General features: G+C 42.9%; 1 protein-coding gene across 1 annotated transcript in view; it reads left to right on the forward strand.

Annotated features, from left to right (window-relative positions):
• kiaa1109 (KIAA1109 ortholog) overlaps window positions 1–19541 on the forward strand; it is a 523818-nt gene that overhangs the window by 337604 nt on the left and 166673 nt on the right. Inside the window, exon 52 of the mRNA XM_070862493.1 lies at window positions 14888–15123. Within this exon, the coding sequence (XP_070718594.1) occupies window positions 14888–15123 (236 nt within the window). The remainder of the gene's footprint in view (window positions 1–14887; window positions 15124–19541) is intronic.

Here is a 19541-nt window from a genome sequence, read left to right on the forward strand (position 1 = left end):
TTCCCTTTTTTATTTTTATGCCAGACAGGAATGTACAATTGTTGTAGTTCATCCATGCGGTCTCTAAATGTCTGCCATTGCCCATCCACAGTCAACCCCTTAAGTATCATTCGCCAATCCATCCCAGCCAATTCACGCCTCATACCTTCAAAGTTAGCCTTCTTTAAGTTCTGGACCATGGTCTCTGAATTAACTGTTTCATTCTCCATCCCAATGCAGAATTCCACCATATTATGGTCACTCTTCCCCAAGGGGCCTCGCACAACGAGATTGCTAATTAATCCTCTCTCATTACATAACACCCAGTCTAAGATGGCCTCCCCCCTAGTTGGTTCCTCGACATATTGGTCTAAAAAACCATCCCTTATGCACTCCAGGAAATCCTCCTCCACCGTATTGCTTCCAGTTTGGTTAGCCCAATCTATGTGCATATTAAAGTCACCCATTATAACTGCTGCACCTTTATTGCACGCACCCCTAATTTCATGTTTGATGCCCTCCCCAACATCACTACTACTGTTTGGAGGTCTGTACACAACTCCCACTAACGTTTTTTGCCCTTTGGTGTTCTGCAGCTCTACCCATATAGATTCCACATCATCCAAGCTAATGTCCTTCCTAACTATTGCCTTAATCTCCTCCTTAACCAGCAATGCTACTCCACCTCCTTTTCATTTTATTCTATCCTTCCTGAATGTTGAATACCCCTGGATGTTGAGTTCCCAGCCCTGATCATCCTGGAGCCACGTCTCCGTAATCCCAATCACATCATATTTGTTAACATCTATTTGCACAGTTAATTCATCCACCTTATTGCGGATACTCCTTGCATTAAGACACAAAGCCTTTAGGCTTGTTTTTTTAACACCCTCTGTCCTTTTAGAATTTTGCTGTACAATGGCCCTTTTTGTTCTTTGCCTTGGGTTTCTCTGCCCTCCACTTTTCCTCATCTCCTTTCTGTCTTTTGCTTTTGCCTCCTTTTTGTTTCCCTCTGTCTCCCTGCATTGGTTCCCATCCCCCTGCCATATTAGTTTAACTCCTCCCCAACAGCACTAGCAAACACTCCCCCGAGGACATTGGTTCCGATTCTGCCCAGGTGCAGACCGTCCGGATTGTACTGGTCCCACCTCCCCCAGAACCGGTTCCAATGCCCCAGGAATTTGAATCCCTCCCTGCTGCACCATTGCTCAAGCCACGTATTCATCTGAGTTATCCTGCGATTCCTACTCTGACTAGCACGTGGCACTGGTAGCAATCCCGAGATTACTACTTTTGAGGTCCTACTTTTTAATTTAGCTCCTAGCTCCTTAAATTCATTTCGTAGGACCTCATCCCTTTTTTTACCTATGTCGTTGGTACCAACGTGCACCACGACAACTGGCTGTTCTCCCTCCCTTTTTAGAATGTCCTGCACCCGCTCCGAGACATCCTTGACCCTTGCACCAGGGAGGCAACATACCATCCTGGAGTCTCGGTTGCGGCCGCAGAAACGCCTATCTATTCCCCTTACAATTGAATCCCCTATCACTATCGCTCGCCCACTCTTTTTCCTGCCCTCCTGTGCAACAGAGCCAGCCACGGTGCCATGAACTTGGCTGCTGCTGCCCTCTCCTGATGAGTCATCCCCCTCAACAGCACTCAAAGCAGTGTATCTGTTTTGCAGTAGGATGACCACAGGGGACCCCTGCACTACCTTCCTTGCACTACTCTTTCTGCTGGTCTTCCATTCCCTCGCTAGCTGTGGACCCTTCTCCTGCGGTAAGACCAACTCGCTACACGTGATACTCACGTCATTCTCAGCATCGTGGATGCTCCAGAGTGAATCCACCCTCAGCTCCAACTCCGCAACGCGGACCGTCAGGAGCCGGAGGTGGACACACTTCCCGCATATGTAGTCGTCAGGGACACTGGTGTTGTCCCCGTGTTCCCACATGGTACAGGAGGAGCATATCACGTGACCGAGCTGTCCTGCCATGACTTAACCCTTCGATACACTTAAATTGGCGACAACAATGTTAAAAGTTACTGACTAATAAAGAAAAAGAAAAACTACTCACCAATCAGCAGCCAATCACTTACCACGTTGGCTGTGACGTCACCTTTTGATTTCTTTCTACTTCTTTTTAGCCTTCTCTCAGCTGGAGCTGCACCGGTACGCCTCTCTCGACTCCCGCCTCTCTCGACGCTCCCCGGACTGCTGAGCCTTTTATAAGCCGCTGCCTCTCTCGACTCCCGCCTCTCTCGACGCTCCCCAGACTGCTGAGCCTTTTATAGGCCGCTGCCTCTCTCGACTCCCGCCTCTCTCGACGCTCCCCGGACTGCTGAGCCTTTTATAGGCCACTGTCTCTCTCGACTCCCGCCTCTCTCGACGCTCCCCGGACTGCTGAGCCTTTTATAGGCCGCTGCCTCTCTCGACTCCCGCCTCTCTCGACGCTCCCCGGACTGCTGAGCCTTTTATAGGCCACTGCCTCTCTCGACTCCCGCCTCTCTCGATGCTCCCCGGACTGCTGAGCCTTTTATAGGCCGCTGCCTCTCTCGACTCCCGCCTCTCTGAAAGCTGAAGTTTAACATCTTGTGGATAATCCTTACTAAATTTATTTCTCCTTAGCCTTCAATTTTCCCAATCCAAATTCCATGCAACTCTCCACTTCAACTTCAATTTCAATCCCTCTAGTATGTACCAGTATCTTTAACTCTCACAGAAACATAGAAACATAGAAAATAGGTGCAGGAGTCGGCCATTCAGGCCTTCAAGCCTGCACCACCATTCAATATGATCATGGCTGATCATTCACCTCCGTACCCCTTTCCTGCTTTCTCTCCATACCCCTTGATCCCTTTAGCCGTAAGGGCCATATCTAACTCCCTCTTGAATATATCCAATGAACTGGCATCAACAACTCTCTGCGGCAGAGAATTTCACAGGTTAACAACTCTCTGAGTGAAGAAGTTTCTCCTCATCTCAGTCCTAAATGGCCTACCCCTTAGCCTAAGACTGTGCTTCCTGGTTCTGGACTTCCCCAACATCGGGAACATTCTTCCCGCATCTAACCTGTCCCGTCCCGTCAGAATCTTATATGTTTCTATGAGATCCCCTCTCATCCTTCTAAACTCCAATGTATAAAGGCCCAGTTGATCCAGTGTCTCCTCATATGTCAGTCCAGCCATCCCTGGAGTGAGTCTGGTGAACCTTCGCTGCACTCCCTCAATAGCAAGAACGCCCTTCCTCAGATTAGGAGACCAAAACTGAACACAATATTCCAGGTGAGGCCTCACCAAGGCCCTGTACAACTGCAGTAAAGACCTCTCTGCTCCGATACTCAAATCCCCTAGCTGTGAAGGCCAACATGCCATTTGCCGCCTTCACCGCCTGCTGTACCTGCATGCCAACTTTCAATGACTGATGAACCATGACACCCAGGTCTCGTTGCACCTCCCCTTTTCCTAATCTGCCACCATTCAGATAATATTCTCCCTTTGTGTTTTTGCCACCAAAGTGGATAACCTCACATTTATCCACATTATACTGCATTTGCCCACTCACTTAACCTGTCCAAATCACCCTGCAGCCTCTTAGCAGCCTCCTCACAGCTCACACCACCACCCAGTTTAGTGTCATCTGCAAACTTGGAGATATTACACTCAATTCCTTCATCCAAATCGTTAATGTATATTGTAAAGAACTGGGGTCCCAACACTGAGCCCTGCGGCACTCCACTAGTCACTCCCTGCCATTCTAAAAAGGACCCGTTTATCCCGACTCTCTGCGTCCTGTCTGCCAACCAATTCTCTATCCACACCAGTACATTACCCCCAATACCATGTGCTTTGATTTTGCACACCAATCTCTTATGTGGGACCTTGTCAAAGGCATTTTGAAAGTCCAAATACCCCACATCCACTGGTTCTCCCTTGTCCACTCTACTAGTTACATCCTCAAAAAATTCCAGAAGATTTGTCAAGCATGATTTCCCTTTTACAAATCCATGCTGACTTGGACCGATCCTGTCACTGCTTTCCAAATGCGCTGCTATTTCATCCTTAATAATTGATTCCAACATTTTCCCCACTACTAATGTCAGGCTAACCGGTCTATAATTTCCCGTTTTCTTTCTCCCTCCTTTTTTTAAAAAAAGTGGTGTTACATTAGCTACCCTCCAGTCTATAGGAACTGATCCAGAGTCGATAGACTGTTGGAAAATGATTACCAATGCATCCACTATTTCTAGGGCCACCTCCTTAAGTACTCTGGAATGCAGACAATCAGGCCCCGGGGTTTGTCGGCCTTCAATCCCATCAATTTCCCCAACACAATTTCCTGCCTAATAAGAATATCCTTGAGTTCCTCCTTGTTTCATTAATTAGATAGTTTCTCGATGAAGTATGTGTCAATGCTTAAAAAGTGTCTCACTTCCTGAGCCACATTAACCATTTCATGTCTTGCTGTTGTCAAGTAACTGAGCATGCCTGGGATCTGTTCTTCAGTGCAAATTCACCATGCTAATTGCTTCATATACTACGAATCACGTTTGCACTCTTGCACCGGTATCTCAGTGCCGTCCGATAAAAGTCATCTTGGGCTTTCAGGTGATCTTATGTTCCCGATATCTTGGGTAGTGGCCAGGCTATCCAATTCAGTTTTCTTAAAAAGTACATCGGCAAAGACACAAATGTCTCCAAGAGAAAGCTATCGGTTTACTGTTCTTCCTACACTTTCCTGACTTTCACTAGAATGTTAGAAAAAATCCCATTTGGTGGTGTACTTTTCCTGTTTCTATCTTGCATTTTAGTGGGGCATCCCATTAATTACTATTTATATCTCATGAGCTCTGGAGTAGCCTTACTGTCCAACACAACATTAAATATAATCAACAGATCAAATGTTCTCTCTTGGTTCAAGTTATTAACACTTTTAAAAAAATTCTTTATAATAAGCTATATTATTTCAAACTTATCACAAATCCAAACAGCAGTATTGCTGTACTGACAGGTTTTGTAAACGTTCAATTTTATTTCCCCAAAAACTTATCTCTTTATACACAGCAATTATCCACTCAAACTTCAGGTTAGATTTTCCTTTCTCAAGTTTCTAAATTGCAGCTGTACTTAAGAGCCCAAGGAGTTAATTTGTCAAATCATAATGATGTCCAATATCTTTAAAAGTTCATTCAGCAATTCAAAAAAATGGTTCCTTGCTGAATTAAGAAAACACATGTCAGCGGAAAGAGTTAACTTCTTTCTTGGTTTATAAGAAGGTGGAGAAAAACACTGTCTGACATCATTACGTCACTTCACCTAATTTCATTTTTTTTAAACTATCGCAATATTTTTTATCCAAGTCTTTACCTTCAAAATTTTTTCTCTCGATTTTACACATTCATTTCAATTTCAAAAACTTGATAATTTACAAAGTGTCTAACCTTAGAGATATAAGTGCTCGTAATTCATTTACAAGGCTACTTCCATATCTTATGTCCACTCCCTCAAACGGCATTTCTGTCTTGAGAAGATAGCTTGTCTCAAAATTCCAATTCAAATACTGCCAATCTTTTTATTTACATCTCTTTTACTGAGCTAGAAGCTTTTATGTAATTTAAAATAAAAATTTCCAAACAACCAAATGGCAACTTTTATTTTTTCCTAGCAAAAATCATTATCAACATAGGGTGTCTTACTTTCACATTGAAAATAAAACAAAATTATCATGTCCGGAACTAGGGACATTCACACTTTGAAATAACCAGAATTTCACCATGGCCACAATGAAAGTCGGGTTTTCATAGGTTAATTAACCTCAGTAATTCCAATCAAATTCAAACCAGTATCTTTTTTTCATAGCCAATATGTTATTAACTAAACTCACTACAGAGCAATATAAAATAAAACAAAATAACACAGTAAGTTATGTCACTTTCCATATTCTTCTTTCTTCAGATGCCTCTCCAATTGACGTAAAAATACTGGATATAACTGGAGAAACATTAGTTTTTGTAATTAACAAATATCTCACACATTTTTCATAAAAGGAAAAAGAGGGCAAAGCTTCCCTTAGCTTGTAGCTTCAAGAAAATCATGCAGGCTTTTTTTTTAAATGCACTTAAAGGGACCTTCAACCCAATGTAATCCGTTTTTTTTTAAGCTGACACCATCTCAACTTCAAGGCTGAAGTTTAAACTTTGTAAAACAAACTGTCGTTTGTGCATTTCATAACTCATAATCAAAATAAATCTACACCTGCATTTCTAACATAAAATGTAACTCAATTCGAGGTACACAGTGTAAATTTTTAACACCCAATTTATTCATACTTTCATAAAACTTCCCACATCCATGACAAAAGGGTTAACCAGCTAGCTCCTACACAGAAAAGTGGGGGGAGTTTATACAAACATAAGAGACACTTTCTTTTAAAGACAGACATTCAGACAAATGAAAAATTCTTTAACTTCGCAAACATTCACACAAACACACATACTTTCATAAAAACTGAAAACTTTGAAACAACGTACTTTAAGGTTCTTATCACTCAATAAAGCTTATCTTTCTCTTGGCACAAAAGCTGAAACTTCTGTGTCGGTTTTATTTTCTTTTATATTTGTTTTCTCAGCAACCTATTTTCTGGTTCCCTGGTTTTTCATTTGTTTGCTGAGTTCGTGGATCTTCCCACTCTATCTCCTATTCTTTTACTGAGAACGTTCTTGTTTATTAGAAATTCGGTCAGTGACCCCTTGGGTCCCCACTCCGATCCACTATTCATCATGACTCTTTAGTGGGAAAGGGTCCCTCACATTTTACTATACCTCATCTCGTTTACCCTGAGAGTTATTTTTACCCAAGGATCTGTGATTTATTCACTTCACCTAGTTTACCCTGAGAGTTATACATCTTTACCCATGATGTATAACAGTGCATCCTGTTTTACTTGACGGACAGTCTTTAATTGCTTTACCCGCAGACCGTCTCCTGGTTCAGATCCTCGAATCGGCCCGCCGGCTCCCTATCTAGTGAGTGTTAAAGTAAATGTACTTACCCATTCTTTGATGTCAACGTTCGATTTGGTGCCGATTGTCGGGCCTCGGGCATCCTGCTGACTACACGAATTGTTGTGGTGAAATAACCACTCACGAGTCTTATAGGTCCAAGCAAGTAAAGATTTTATTCGAGCATTTGCAAGGGAGCAAGTCTCAGTTGCCTGAGATGCCTCATTTAATTATACGTGGGTTTGCAACATATATTTATAGTCCACAAGTTACTATAACTTGGCTTTGCGACAGTCATAAATCAGTACACATACTATTCTAACACTTGTATCACATGACGAATTTCACAACCCAGTTAATCAATTGAGTTATTCAGGCCCAGCAGATGTCTCCTGTTATCTTAACTCTTTCTAGCCTTGGGCCTCCCATTCCCAAGGTAACTCCTGTCTTGCTTTCACTCTCCCCATCTCCTTGTTCTGAACATAATAATGAGTAATATGTTTTCCAAAGCTTCTAAATGAGCTAGCTGTCTCTAAAGATACCCGTGGTCAAGTATCCCATCATGCCTATGCAAGGAGCCTAACTTGTTGTCTATTCCCAGCTACAGCGTTTATTTCAAAGATATGCACTTTACAAATAATTCAAGCATTGCTATTATAATATTAGCCCTGCTCATCCCATTTCAAGTGATAACATGCCCAATTTACATAATACATAAAAGTCATTCATTTTAAAAATCATCGCCCAGAATTTGCTGTAGTAGGGTATCTTGCAGCATGTCCGGTTAGATTATTTTTCTTCGCCCGTTAACTTGAACATTTTTTTCACCCCAAATTGCTGCAGGTTCGAAGTCAAAGGGGCTTCTGGAGCCTTGGTGAACAACTGGACCAACAGTCTATCTTCTTAACCATTGAACTTTAGTGATAGAGAAAGAAATGGAGCAACAACGGAGAAGGAAATAGGGTGAATTAGAGCAAAATTAGATACAGAAAGAAATAGCGAGGGAAAGAGAGAGAAAAAGAGACATAAATGAAAGGCAAAAGATATAGTCATCATTTAAAATTTTAAAAATCTCTCGGAACAATTTACTACCTGCAGGAGTGTAACTCCATAGTTTCAATTGTTCCCATTCTGGGTCTCTGAGGTTGAGTGGCATGTCAGGAACATAAATCTAGTCATTAAAAGAGTCCTTGCGTCATTGAATATCAGCCCTAACTTTCTGAGTTTAATCGTTTAACAGTGCAAATGCAGTAATTTCTTAAAACTCGAGCAGGTTGACAACGAGCTCCAATTTTTGCGAGGCTTACATCAGTAATTTGTGCGCTTCACAACTCACTGCGTATCTCCTCCTCGTCAAAAATTGCTGGATCTATTACACACTAATAGCAGCATGTGCATTTAACACGCTGTTGTTTTCCCAGCAAACTTGGGCATTTTTTGTATATTCAGAACTTAACATCTAACTTTGAGAAAATCCTTATTGCAATATAAGTTGCATTCCAGTATTTGTACCCATCAGTACAATACCAAGCTTCCTTCGTTGTGTATTGTGGTGAATTTCAATGTTCTATATTGTCATTTTACATGTGATATTCTTTGTTGTGTTTGGAACATATCCGCTTGTCAAATTTACTGATTTAGTGTAAAACCATGTTCACTTTTCTTTCTTTTTGTGATATTTACTTGCTAATTCTTTTTATTTATTTTTGTGTCTCTTCTTGCTGAGCCTCACACCATCTGAGATTACCTGATTTTTTTTTTTCCCCCACCACCTGACCTTCACTCAGTACTTCCCCGCAAAGATACATCTGGGTTTAGCTTGAATCTGTGCTCCATCACAACATTGTATTGCTTGTTAGTGCCTCAACAAGTATTCCTGTTTTCTTAACTCGATGTTCAAAATAATGAAAGTAAAACTTCTAGTTCAAAAGAAAATAAGCTCATGTTCCCTGGTGACTTGCTGTAACACTGAGCCTGACATATCAGGAAGATCCAATATTAGTCTGACCTGAGCTGGTCTCAAATGAGGGGACGGTGTGATTGTTACAATAGGTCTGTGCTCCTGAGCTAGGAGAAAGAAAGATAGACTTCCATTTATGAGAATTATATTATAATTTTACTATTTCTAGGAGGGGAAAATTTGGGGGCATAGTTCGAGTTTCTGGGGCCAAGTTTCGGCCTGAGTTGCTCATGTTTTTTTGGAGCAACTGGTTTAGAATGGAGCATCTTAGAAATTCCAATTCTCGCCATTTAGTTTGCTCCAGTTCTAGTCAGTTAGAACAGTTTCAGTTTGGAACAGATGTTTTATTCAAAAGAGGGCGTGTCCCGGCCACCTACGCCCGTTTTGAAAATTTAGGCAGTGAAAACTTACTCCAAACTAACTTAGAATGGAGTAAGTGTAGATTTTTGTACGCTCAGAAAAACCTTGCCTACACTTAGAAAGTCAGGCGTAGGTTACAAATTAGGCGTAGGGAACGGGGGCGGGGGGGAAAGGGAAGTTTACAAACATTAAACACTTCAGTTTTACAAATAAAGAGCCATCATCAATAATAAATGATAAATACATCAATAAATCAACCAATAAATCAATCAAAAAAATGTAATAAAAAATAAAAAAAATTAAAAAATCAATAAATAAAAAATGTTTTACTCACCGACTGCAACACCGGGAGCCCTCCAACAGTGTGCTGGGACGGGGCCCCCCCAGTGTGTGTGTCTTTCTCTCTCTCTCTCTCTCTCTCTGTCTGTCTGTGTGTCTCTCTCTCACTCTCTGTCTGTCAGTGTCTGTGTTTCTGACGGGGGGGAGGGAGGGAGGGTGGGAGAAGGAGAGGAGGGGTGGCGGGCCGGAGAGGGAGGGAGAGGAGAGGGGGGGGGAGCGGACAGGAGTTAAAGGTAGGTGGCCGGGGGAAGCCGGAGCTGGGGGGGAGCGGAGCGGAGCGGGAGCTGGGGGGGTTGGTCGGAGCAGGAACTGGGGGGGCGTGAGCGGGTGGGGGTTTGAGAGAGCCAGCTGAACAAGGGAGGACGCTGGAGCAGGAGCTGGGCGAGGGAGGTGCAGCTTGATCTTCGCCGCCCCAGTGAGCCCATTCGGCCAGGGCTAGGGGCGGCTTTCTTCGGACCCCTCCCACACAGTTTCGGGCGCTTGGAGCTACTGCACATGCACGCCCACTGTAGCGTGCTTGTGCAGAGGTCCCGGCACTGCAGGGACCTGGCTCCTCTCCCCCACATCTCGTGCTGCACCGCGCCAAGCTCCAAAGGACCTGCAGGGAGCCGGAGAATCTGAAGGTATTTTTTTGACGCACTTTCGGGCGCGAAAAATGGGCGTCCAGGTCAGGGCTGCGCCGTTCTAGGCACGGCCCGAAACTTGGGCCCTCTGAAACTGTCCCGTATCCCTGCTGGAGAATGGTGTGTGAGTGAATTATGACACTAGCTTTAGCAAGGTTTACTATCCTTCTAACATTCACTGGTGGACTGAATTTTGAAGAATGCCCACTTTGCAAAGTAACAGACAGCTTTGTGCACAGTATTAGACAATGTCCTCAGGAGAATTAAAAAAAAATGTTGTAATCGAAAACTGTCTTTGAGCAAATGCCTAATTGTTTTAGTGGAAAAGGCTTACTCATCTTTTTGAGAACTGTATGTGCTTTCCTAGGAATACCACATAATGAAACTTTTCATAAGTATTTGTTGACCACAAAGGTAACAAATTTTCAGGGTGAACTTTTTTACTGTTCAGGCTTCTTTCCAAAACTTTTGTGTCTGCAGCAAAAAGGCTGTTTCCATAAGCAGGCTGAGTCTCTTATGAACCAAAAATTACAAACTTTGTACATGCTGTATAAGGGTTAGTATGCTCAGGTTTAACAATTCAGCCTTAGTCACAGAATATTGTTTACTGAAAGTCATGTATGGCAACCACCATGTTTTCCTATCTCTCCTGAAAGCCAGAAAATATAGCACTGGCAGAGTCATGTGTATAGGCTCAAATCACATGGTAGAATTTACTTACAGATTAAATAATATGCAAAAGCCAAATGGTATAGCAGGATACTGAATCAGCAGAATATTTAATAACATTAACATTGGAATCAGTCCACATGGACTTAATACGCCATCTAGTATCTGATAAGCAAGAGGATTTTCTGGAAGGAATCTGTCTTTTGCTAAACCTTTCAGTTGTAATGTTGTATGTGGGTGATTTGAATCTCAGTTCGTCCATGGAGTTCCGATCTACTGCCAGAACTAAATATGAACAGCATAGGAACCATAGGACAAAGAGAGACCATCTACTTCGCTTTTGACCATCCTGGTAGACGCAAGATAGAACAAGAATGGAGTTATTGACTAATTATAACAATCTGTCTTTCTCAATTAGTCTATAAAAGCACCAGACATGAGTTGAGGAAAACCCTCAGTGATTCAAAGTTTTGGGAACCATAGGCCCAAAGTCATGTGTTCCTCTAAAGCATGCTGCACTTACCACATCATTTCTCAAATTACTCTTATACGTATCCTAAAATATTATTTGAAAGAAATCTACCAAATTTATATTTGAATGCAACAGCACTATCTGCTCCTACCATCTCCCAGGGGAGCCTGTTCCATAGATTTACCACTTGCTAACTGCAGATTAGTTTTGAATTTACTGCCGTTCAATCACAAACCATATCACATGATTCTACTGTTCTGAACAAGGAGAAACAGCTCGTCATGGTCTACATTATCTAGTCCCTTTAGAATCCTGAAAACAGCAAAAATATCACCTCTCAACCTTCTCTCTTCCACTGATTGCCCAATTTATATAATATGTTATCATACTTCAATCCCTCTATCTCCTCAATCATTCTGGTTGCTCTCTTCTGTATCCTTCCAACAGCTGCAATATCTTTTTTGTTCTGAGGCGACCAGAATGGAACATACTATTCCAAGTGCGGTCGTACCAATGATTTTTTGGGCCCAAATTTCCACATGATTCGCGCCTGATTTTTAGGAGCAACTGGTGGAGAATGGACTATTTTAGAAATCGCAATTCTCCACATTTTTTTTTCTGCAGTTCTAGTCAGGTAGAACAGTTCGAGTTTAGAACAGAATTTTTTCTTCAAAAGGGGGCGTGTCCGGCCACTGACGCCTGATTTGAAAGTTTCCACAGTGAAAATGTACTTCAAACTAAAGTAGAATGGAGCCAGTGAAGATTTTTGTAGAACTGAAAAAACCTGTTCTACACATTAAAAAATCAGGCGCAGGTTACAAATTAGGCGCCAGAACGAGGTGGGGGGGAGGGGAGGGAAGGGAACTCATTAAATTCGACAATAAATCCTTATTTATACTTCTACAAATATTATACAAATAAATCCAACCTGAATAAACATTTATAAGCAAAGAAAAGATTAAATAAACCATCTTCCTACCTGTGTGAAAGTGCTTCAGCCAGGGAGAATTCTGCAGCTGTTCGTGCCGCTGAGCGAGAGAGGGAGGGAGGGAGGGAGGGAAGAGGAGAGGGAGGGAGGGAGGGAAGAGGAGAGGGAGGGAGGGAAGAGGAGAGGGAGGGAGGGAAGAGGAGAGGGAGGGGGGAGGAGGAGAGGGAGGGGGGGTAGGAGAGAGGGTGGGTGTCGGGTAGAGGGTGGGTGTCGGGTGGAGGGGGGGAGCGGGTGTCGGGGGTGGGGGGAGCAGGTGTCGGGGAGCGGGTGTCGGGGGTGGGGGGGAGCGGGTGTCGGGTGGGGGGGGGAGCGGGTGTCGGGTGGGGGGGAGGGGAGCGGGTGTCGGGTGGGGGGGAGGGGAGCGGGTGTCGGGTGGGGGGGGGGAGCAGGTGTCGGGTGGGGGGGGGAGCGGGTGTCGGGTGGGGGGGGGAGCGGGTGTCGGGTGGGGGGGAGGGGAGCGGGTGTCGGGTGGGGGGGGGGAGCGGGTGTCGGGTGGGGGGGGGAGCGGGTGTCGGGTGGGGGGGAAGCGGGTGTCGGGGAGGGGGGGGAGCGGGTGTCGGGAGGGGAGGAGCGGGTGTCGGGTCAGGGGGGAGCGGGTCTCGGGTCGCGGCGGGGGGGGAGCGGGTGTCTGGTCGGGTCTCGGGTCGGGTCCGGGGGGGGGGGAGAGCGGGTCTCGGGTCGGGGCGGGGGGGGGGGGAGCGCGGGTGTCGGGTCGGGGGTGGGGGGGGGGTGTCGGGTCGGGTCTGGTCGGCGGGGGGGGGGGGAGCGAGTGTCGGGTCTGGTCGGGCGGGGAGCAGGAGCTGGCCGTGGGAGGAGCCTCATTCACGCAGCCCCAGTGAGGCCATTGGGCCAGGGCTAGGGGCTGCGTGCTTCGGGCCCCTCCCACACAGTTCGGCGCCTGGAGCTACTGCACTTGCGTGCCGACTGTAGCGCGCATGTGCAGAGGTCCCGGCACTGTTTTCAGCACAGAGACCTGGCTCCGCCCCCCCCACAGCTCGTGCCGGCTGCGCCGAGGGCCAGAGGACCTGTAAGTAGGTGGAGAATACTGAGGATTTTTTTAGGCGCGAAAAACGGGCGCCCAGCTCGGAGGGGCGCCCGTTTTTTTTCTTGTGGAAACTTGGGCCCATAAAGTGGCAAGATTACCTCGCTATTTGGCTCAATATTAATCTTTCAATGCATCTGATTTGTTGAACTCACTGCCACCAAGCACTGTTGTAAGAGCTTCAATTTATTGTCCATCACGGCCCACATATCTCTCTTAATTTCATTTTCATTTAAGTCATCGACCTTTCCTGGATTTTTTGTCCACATGTGAAGAACTTTTCATTTCTCTGCACTGAATTTCACCTGCCACCTGTCTGGCCAATTCCCAAGTATATTCAAATCTTCCTGTAGCTTATTCTGTTCACGTTTTCAGTCTACCGCCTTCATTAGCTTTGTGTCATTGCAAATTTAGGCACTGTGCTTGTGATTCCTTTATGAAGATATTAAACAAAACATGATTATTACTGAAGTTATTAAACAAAAGATTTATGTCATGGGGTTGTTGTTCAAGATGCAGGCGTTTCTTTAACATGAACAAATGGATTTAAGTGTTGAACAGATTTACCACCTTGAGAGGTGACGTGTTGATGCTTGCCACTTCCTCGTTCCATTTAATTATAATTTTCTGTTAATCCATATAAGTTAATGTTTCATATAGGCCACCAAGCAACTTTTAGTTTAGTTAATATCAGATCAAATGCCAAGAAACAAAGAAAACCTGTTTAGGACAGACAATTTCCATTGTGCACACGGTTACGTGTTTGGCACAGAATAATAGGATCTTCCCATAGACACAGTTGGCTCAAGCCATACTCTGTGTCTGACATCACATAAAATATAAAGAACAGAAATCTATCTATTTTGTCATACATTTACCGCAATACTAACTTGCATTTGATGGCAAGTATTTTTTTCAATGAGCTGCAGATGAAGATAAAGTTCAAGCTTGGCTATCTCCATAGTTGGATAGCTTGACCATGTTTGGTGAGGCTCACATGAAAATAACAGCCAGTTGGGTGAGGCAGAAATGTTATTTCCTTTAGTCAAAGCCTCAACAGGATGTTTTTGAATTTATATCTAAAGGTCATAGAGTAAGAAAGATGGCTGGCCCATTGTACTGTAATTATTTAAATGATCTAACTGCACGTCTATCAAAATGGCACTATAATCATTATAATTTGAGATTATTTTCTGAAGTAAAACTGCCCAGTAGATGAATTAACAGTGATCATTTGTTTCAGATTTAATTACTGAATGTTGGGGAGCACTAAAGATGAACTTTTGCAAACTTATTTTAATAATTTTGTGGGAATAGTAAAAATGCATTTGAGAAGCTGCAGGTGGCAATTATGTTGCAACCTTAGCAGTGAGCTCTGTTCAAAAACAAAATAACAAAATACTACAGAGATCCTTTGGACAAGTTTCAAATATTATTGTCTTTGTTTCATTTAGTGTACCGTCAAAGGAGGATGTTTCTACTCCGCAGCTCCCTGAGAAGCCTGTTTCAAGTGTCAATCATACTCCTGTTGAAACAAATGAATTTCCTCAGCTGCCAGAGGGTTTGGAGAAGAAGCCAATTGTACTTAAATTTAGTGCCTTGTTGGATGGTATTACCATTGGTGCAGCACTGCTGCCATCTCTTAAAGCAGAATACAAAATGGGCAGAATGAAAAGCCATGGAATGACAGGTACTAATGTGTAAAAGTTATTTATGAAACAACTTCTGGCATTTTAAACAGTACACATTGGTATGCAAATCTCCTAATTTTGTTGAAGATAAAAGGTTACGGTCACTCTATTGGAATTGTAAATATTTTCAAAAAATTTAAAGTTTTCCATTAAATGAGTGGAAATCGCAAGTCATTTTGATTTTTTAACGTTTAATTTTGTAAAATTAGTCATTGTTTTTGTCACTGGAGTAAATACAACTCTGACGTTTGCAACAATTCGAAACTGAACAATTTTGTTTTTAAAATTTTACTTTGTGGTGCTATTTTTGATTTCATTTTCATAAACAAAAAGAAACCGGTGTTTGTTTCATCGTGTATTTTGAACGTCCTATTTAAATATAGAGCTACTTCCGCCATTGAAAATTGTTTTCTGTAAACGAACTTGGCTGAAAAGTAATGCGGCAGCTTATATGAAAAGAGTCAGTAATTATAAGATAGATGGTCCTACCTAACAATACAGAACTAGCCATCTTTTTGGAATTATGCTTGTAAGGTTTCAGTGAAATGAGCCCTACCTATTCAGTGCAAGTGTGTTCTAACACCTTACATAAAAACTTGTCTCTGTTACTATTATTTGGTGACTTTTTTTCCAGGATGAGGGATGCCAATGCTGGAGAATGAAATAATTTTTGACTTTTGGCACCCAAAATCCATATCATACAACAGAGGCTGAGCAGAGTAAAGCGTCCTCTACTGTGTCCCACTCGTATGTCTTAACCCCTCTCCACCGGCATGACTGTGTCATTTCCTATTCCCTTGGTAACCATCAGTATGGCTTCTGAGTTTGACGGTGGGGGGATTATTTGCTTAATTGTGGACCGTATTGAGTTGTAAAATTCAGTAAGGATTGGGTTCCGACTGCTTAAACAGATTTTACATCAGACTCTATAGCTGACAGACAGGTTTTACATCAGTTTGGTTTTAAATATAAGTCGTCGAGTTGAAAGTACAGTGTGTATAGTATCGCCCAGTCTGTGATCATTTTTTTTCAAGGATGTTTTCCAACCATCTAATGTTTAAGACACAAGTAGAAGGAAAACAGTTAGAAATAATTTCAGTGCAAAATATTGTCCCACCTATCTAATTTTGAAAAAAAATGATAGATAGTCTCAACCAGATTGGTCCAAAAATCCAATTAAATGTGGAGCAAGCTGTCTCCATAGCAGCAGCAAAGTGCTGCGGATGATGGAATCTGAAATAAAAACAGAAAATGCAAGAAATACTCAGCAGGTCAGGCAGTATGTGTGGAGAGAGAAACAGTTAACGTTTCAGGTCGATGTTCTGACGCAGGATCATCAACCTGAAATGTTAACTCACTTTCTTTCTCCACAGATGCTGCCTGACTTGCTGAGTGTATTCTGTTTTTATCATCTTAGCAGCTTGGGAGAAGGTCAGTGATTAAAAATAGCTGGGATCCCTAGACGGAAGTTAACCAGTTTAAAAAGGTATCTTGACTCGGTTGACCACACTGTACTTCTCCAACGCCTCCACTTGTTGTCTAGCTGAATGGGATTGCCCTTGTTTGGTTCAATTCTTTCCTATCCAGTTGTAGCCAGACAATCTCCAGCAATGGCTTCTCTTCCCAGCCCCAGTTATCCCTGGAGTCCCCCAAGCATCTATCCTTGGTTAGTCACTTCCTAGTTTTCATCTACATGCTGCCTATCGGCGGCATCATCATCAGGTATGGCATGTATGCTGATGGCATTCCGCTCTACCTCACCAACACTTTTCTAGACCCTTCCTCGCTTGTCCGACATCAGTCCTGGATGAGCCACAATTTTGGGATGACTGACGCCCAAGTCTTCGGCTCTGACCATAAACTCCGAACCACTGATTCCATCCCCTGACTTTGGCCACTGTCTCAGCCCATCTGCTGCTGAAACCCTCATCCATACTTTTGAATCTCCAGACTCATCTACATAGGATTACATAGGATATACAGCACAGAAACAGGCCATTTGGCCCAACCAGTCCATGCCGGCGTATATGCTCACTCGAGCGTCCTCCCATCTTTCCGTATCTAAATCTATCAGCATAACCCTCTATTCCCTTCTCTCTCATATACTTGTCTAGCCTCCCCTTAAATGCATCGATACTATTCGCTTCAACCATTCCCGGTGGTAGCGTGTTCCACATTCTCACCACTCTTTGGGTAAAGAAGTTTCTTCTAAATTCCCTGTTGGATTTCTTGGTGACTATCTTATATTGATGGCCTCTAGTTATACTCTTGCCCACAAGTGAAAACATTCTGTGTATCCACTCTATCAAAACCTTTCATAATTTTAAAGACCTCTATTAGGTCACCACTCAACCTTTTTTCAAGAAACAAGCAACCCAACCTGTTCATCCTTTCCTGATATGTATACCCTCGCATTTCTGGTATCATCCTTGTAGATCTTCTCTGCACCTTCTCCAGTACCTCTATATCCTTTTTATAATATGGCAACCAGAACTGTATGCAGTACTCTTAAGTGTGGTCTAACCAAGGTTTGATACAGATTTAGCATATCTTCCTTACTTTTCATTTCTATACCTCCAGAAATAAGCACTAGTGCTTGGTTTGCTCATTTATGGCCTTGCTAACCTGTGTCACAACTTTGTGATTTGTGTATTTGTACTCCGAGATCCCTTTGTTCTTCTACTCCACCAAGTCTCGCATCCTCCCAAGTTATGTGACCTCCCTATTCTTCCTACCAAAATGTAATACCTCACATTTATCTGTGTTGAACTTAATTTGCCAATTATATGCCCATTCTGCATTTATTAATGCCCTCCTGTAATTTGTTGCAGTCCTCCTCAGTATTGACTATTCACCCCACAATTTGATGTCATCCGCAAATTTCGAAATGGTGTTTTTGATTCCAGATTCCAAAATCTAAATCATTAATATAAATTGTGAACAATAGTGGTCCCAGCACTGATCCTTGAGAAACACCACTACCCACCTTCTACCACTGTGAACCCACTACCTTTTACCCCTACTCTCTGCTTTCTGTCTTGAAGCCAGCTAGCTATCCATTCTTCTACTTGTCCCCTGACTCCGTATTCTCTGACCTTGTTCATCAGTCTATTAAGGCGTGCCTTATCGAAGGCCTTTTTGAAAATCTAGATAAATTACATCTACTGCATTAGCATTGTCTACTCTCTCTGTTACCTCTTCAAAAAATTCGATGAGGTTGGTCAAGCAAGACTTTCCCTTTTGAAATCCATGCTGACTATTCATTGTTATATTTTTGGTTCCTCGATGTTCTTCTATTTTCTCCTTTTAGATGGCTTCCAGTATTTTTCCTACCACCGATATTAAGCTGACTGGTCTATAACTCCCAGGACATGTTCTATCCCCCTTCTTAAATATACGTCAGCTATGCACCCATCCTCTGGCATTTTTCTAATGAATTATTATTAATTATGTGTAGTAATGTCTCTGTTATCTCTTCCCTAGAATCGTTTAAAATGTGTGGATGCAATCCAGGGGTTTTATTCTCTTTGAGTTTGATTAGTTTATTTAATATATCTGCTCTTTTTATTTTAAATGCACTTATCTCATTACTAATCTCATCATCCAATGTCATGTCCACCTGTTCTATCTCTCTGGTAAAAGCACAATGATTATTTAATATTTCTGCCATCTCTTCATAGTTATTCCAATGCTCTCTCGGCTGGCCTCCCATCTTCCACCCGCCATAACTTTGAGCTCATCCAAAACACTGCTGACTGTATCCTAACTCTCACCAAGTCCTGCTCGCCCTATGCTCTCTTACCTACGTTGGCTCCTGGTCCACCTGATCTTAAAATTGTCAACCTTGTGTTCAAATTCCTTCATGGCCTAGCCCCAGCCAATCTCTGTAACTTTCACCAGCCCTACAACCCTCTGAGAACTCTGCGTTGCTCCAACTCTGGCCTTCTGCACATCCCCCACTGCCTTCACCCCACCATTGGCAGCCTAAGCTCTGAAATTCCCTCCCTAAACCTCTCCACCTCTCCCTTCTAAGAACCTCCTTAAAACCTTTAGCCAAGCTTTTAATCACCAGTCCTAATATCTCCTTCTTCGGCTTGGTGTCCAGTGTTTATCTGATTACGCTCCTGTGAAGTGCCATGGGATATTTTTCTACTATATAAATGCAAGTTGTTGTATGAGAAGGAAAATGAGCCATTTAAATAGAGCTACTATCTGTTGTTTAGTTAGGTGATGAGTTACTCAATTTTTTAATAAAATATAGATAGATCAGGTGGAGTATGTGGTGTTTCAAGTCCTCTTTCGCTTTCTTCCTCCTTAATAGGTTTCTTCTGTACTATAAAAGTTAAAAGTAATGCAAAACAAAAAACAAAATCAGTCTATAAAACTAGTATTTGTTGGAATTATTCCATGCAAATTT

This window comes from Pristiophorus japonicus, chromosome 2 (genome assembly GCF_044704955.1).
Source record: "Pristiophorus japonicus isolate sPriJap1 chromosome 2, sPriJap1.hap1, whole genome shotgun sequence".
Taxonomy (NCBI): Eukaryota; Metazoa; Chordata; class Chondrichthyes; family Pristiophoridae; genus Pristiophorus; species Pristiophorus japonicus.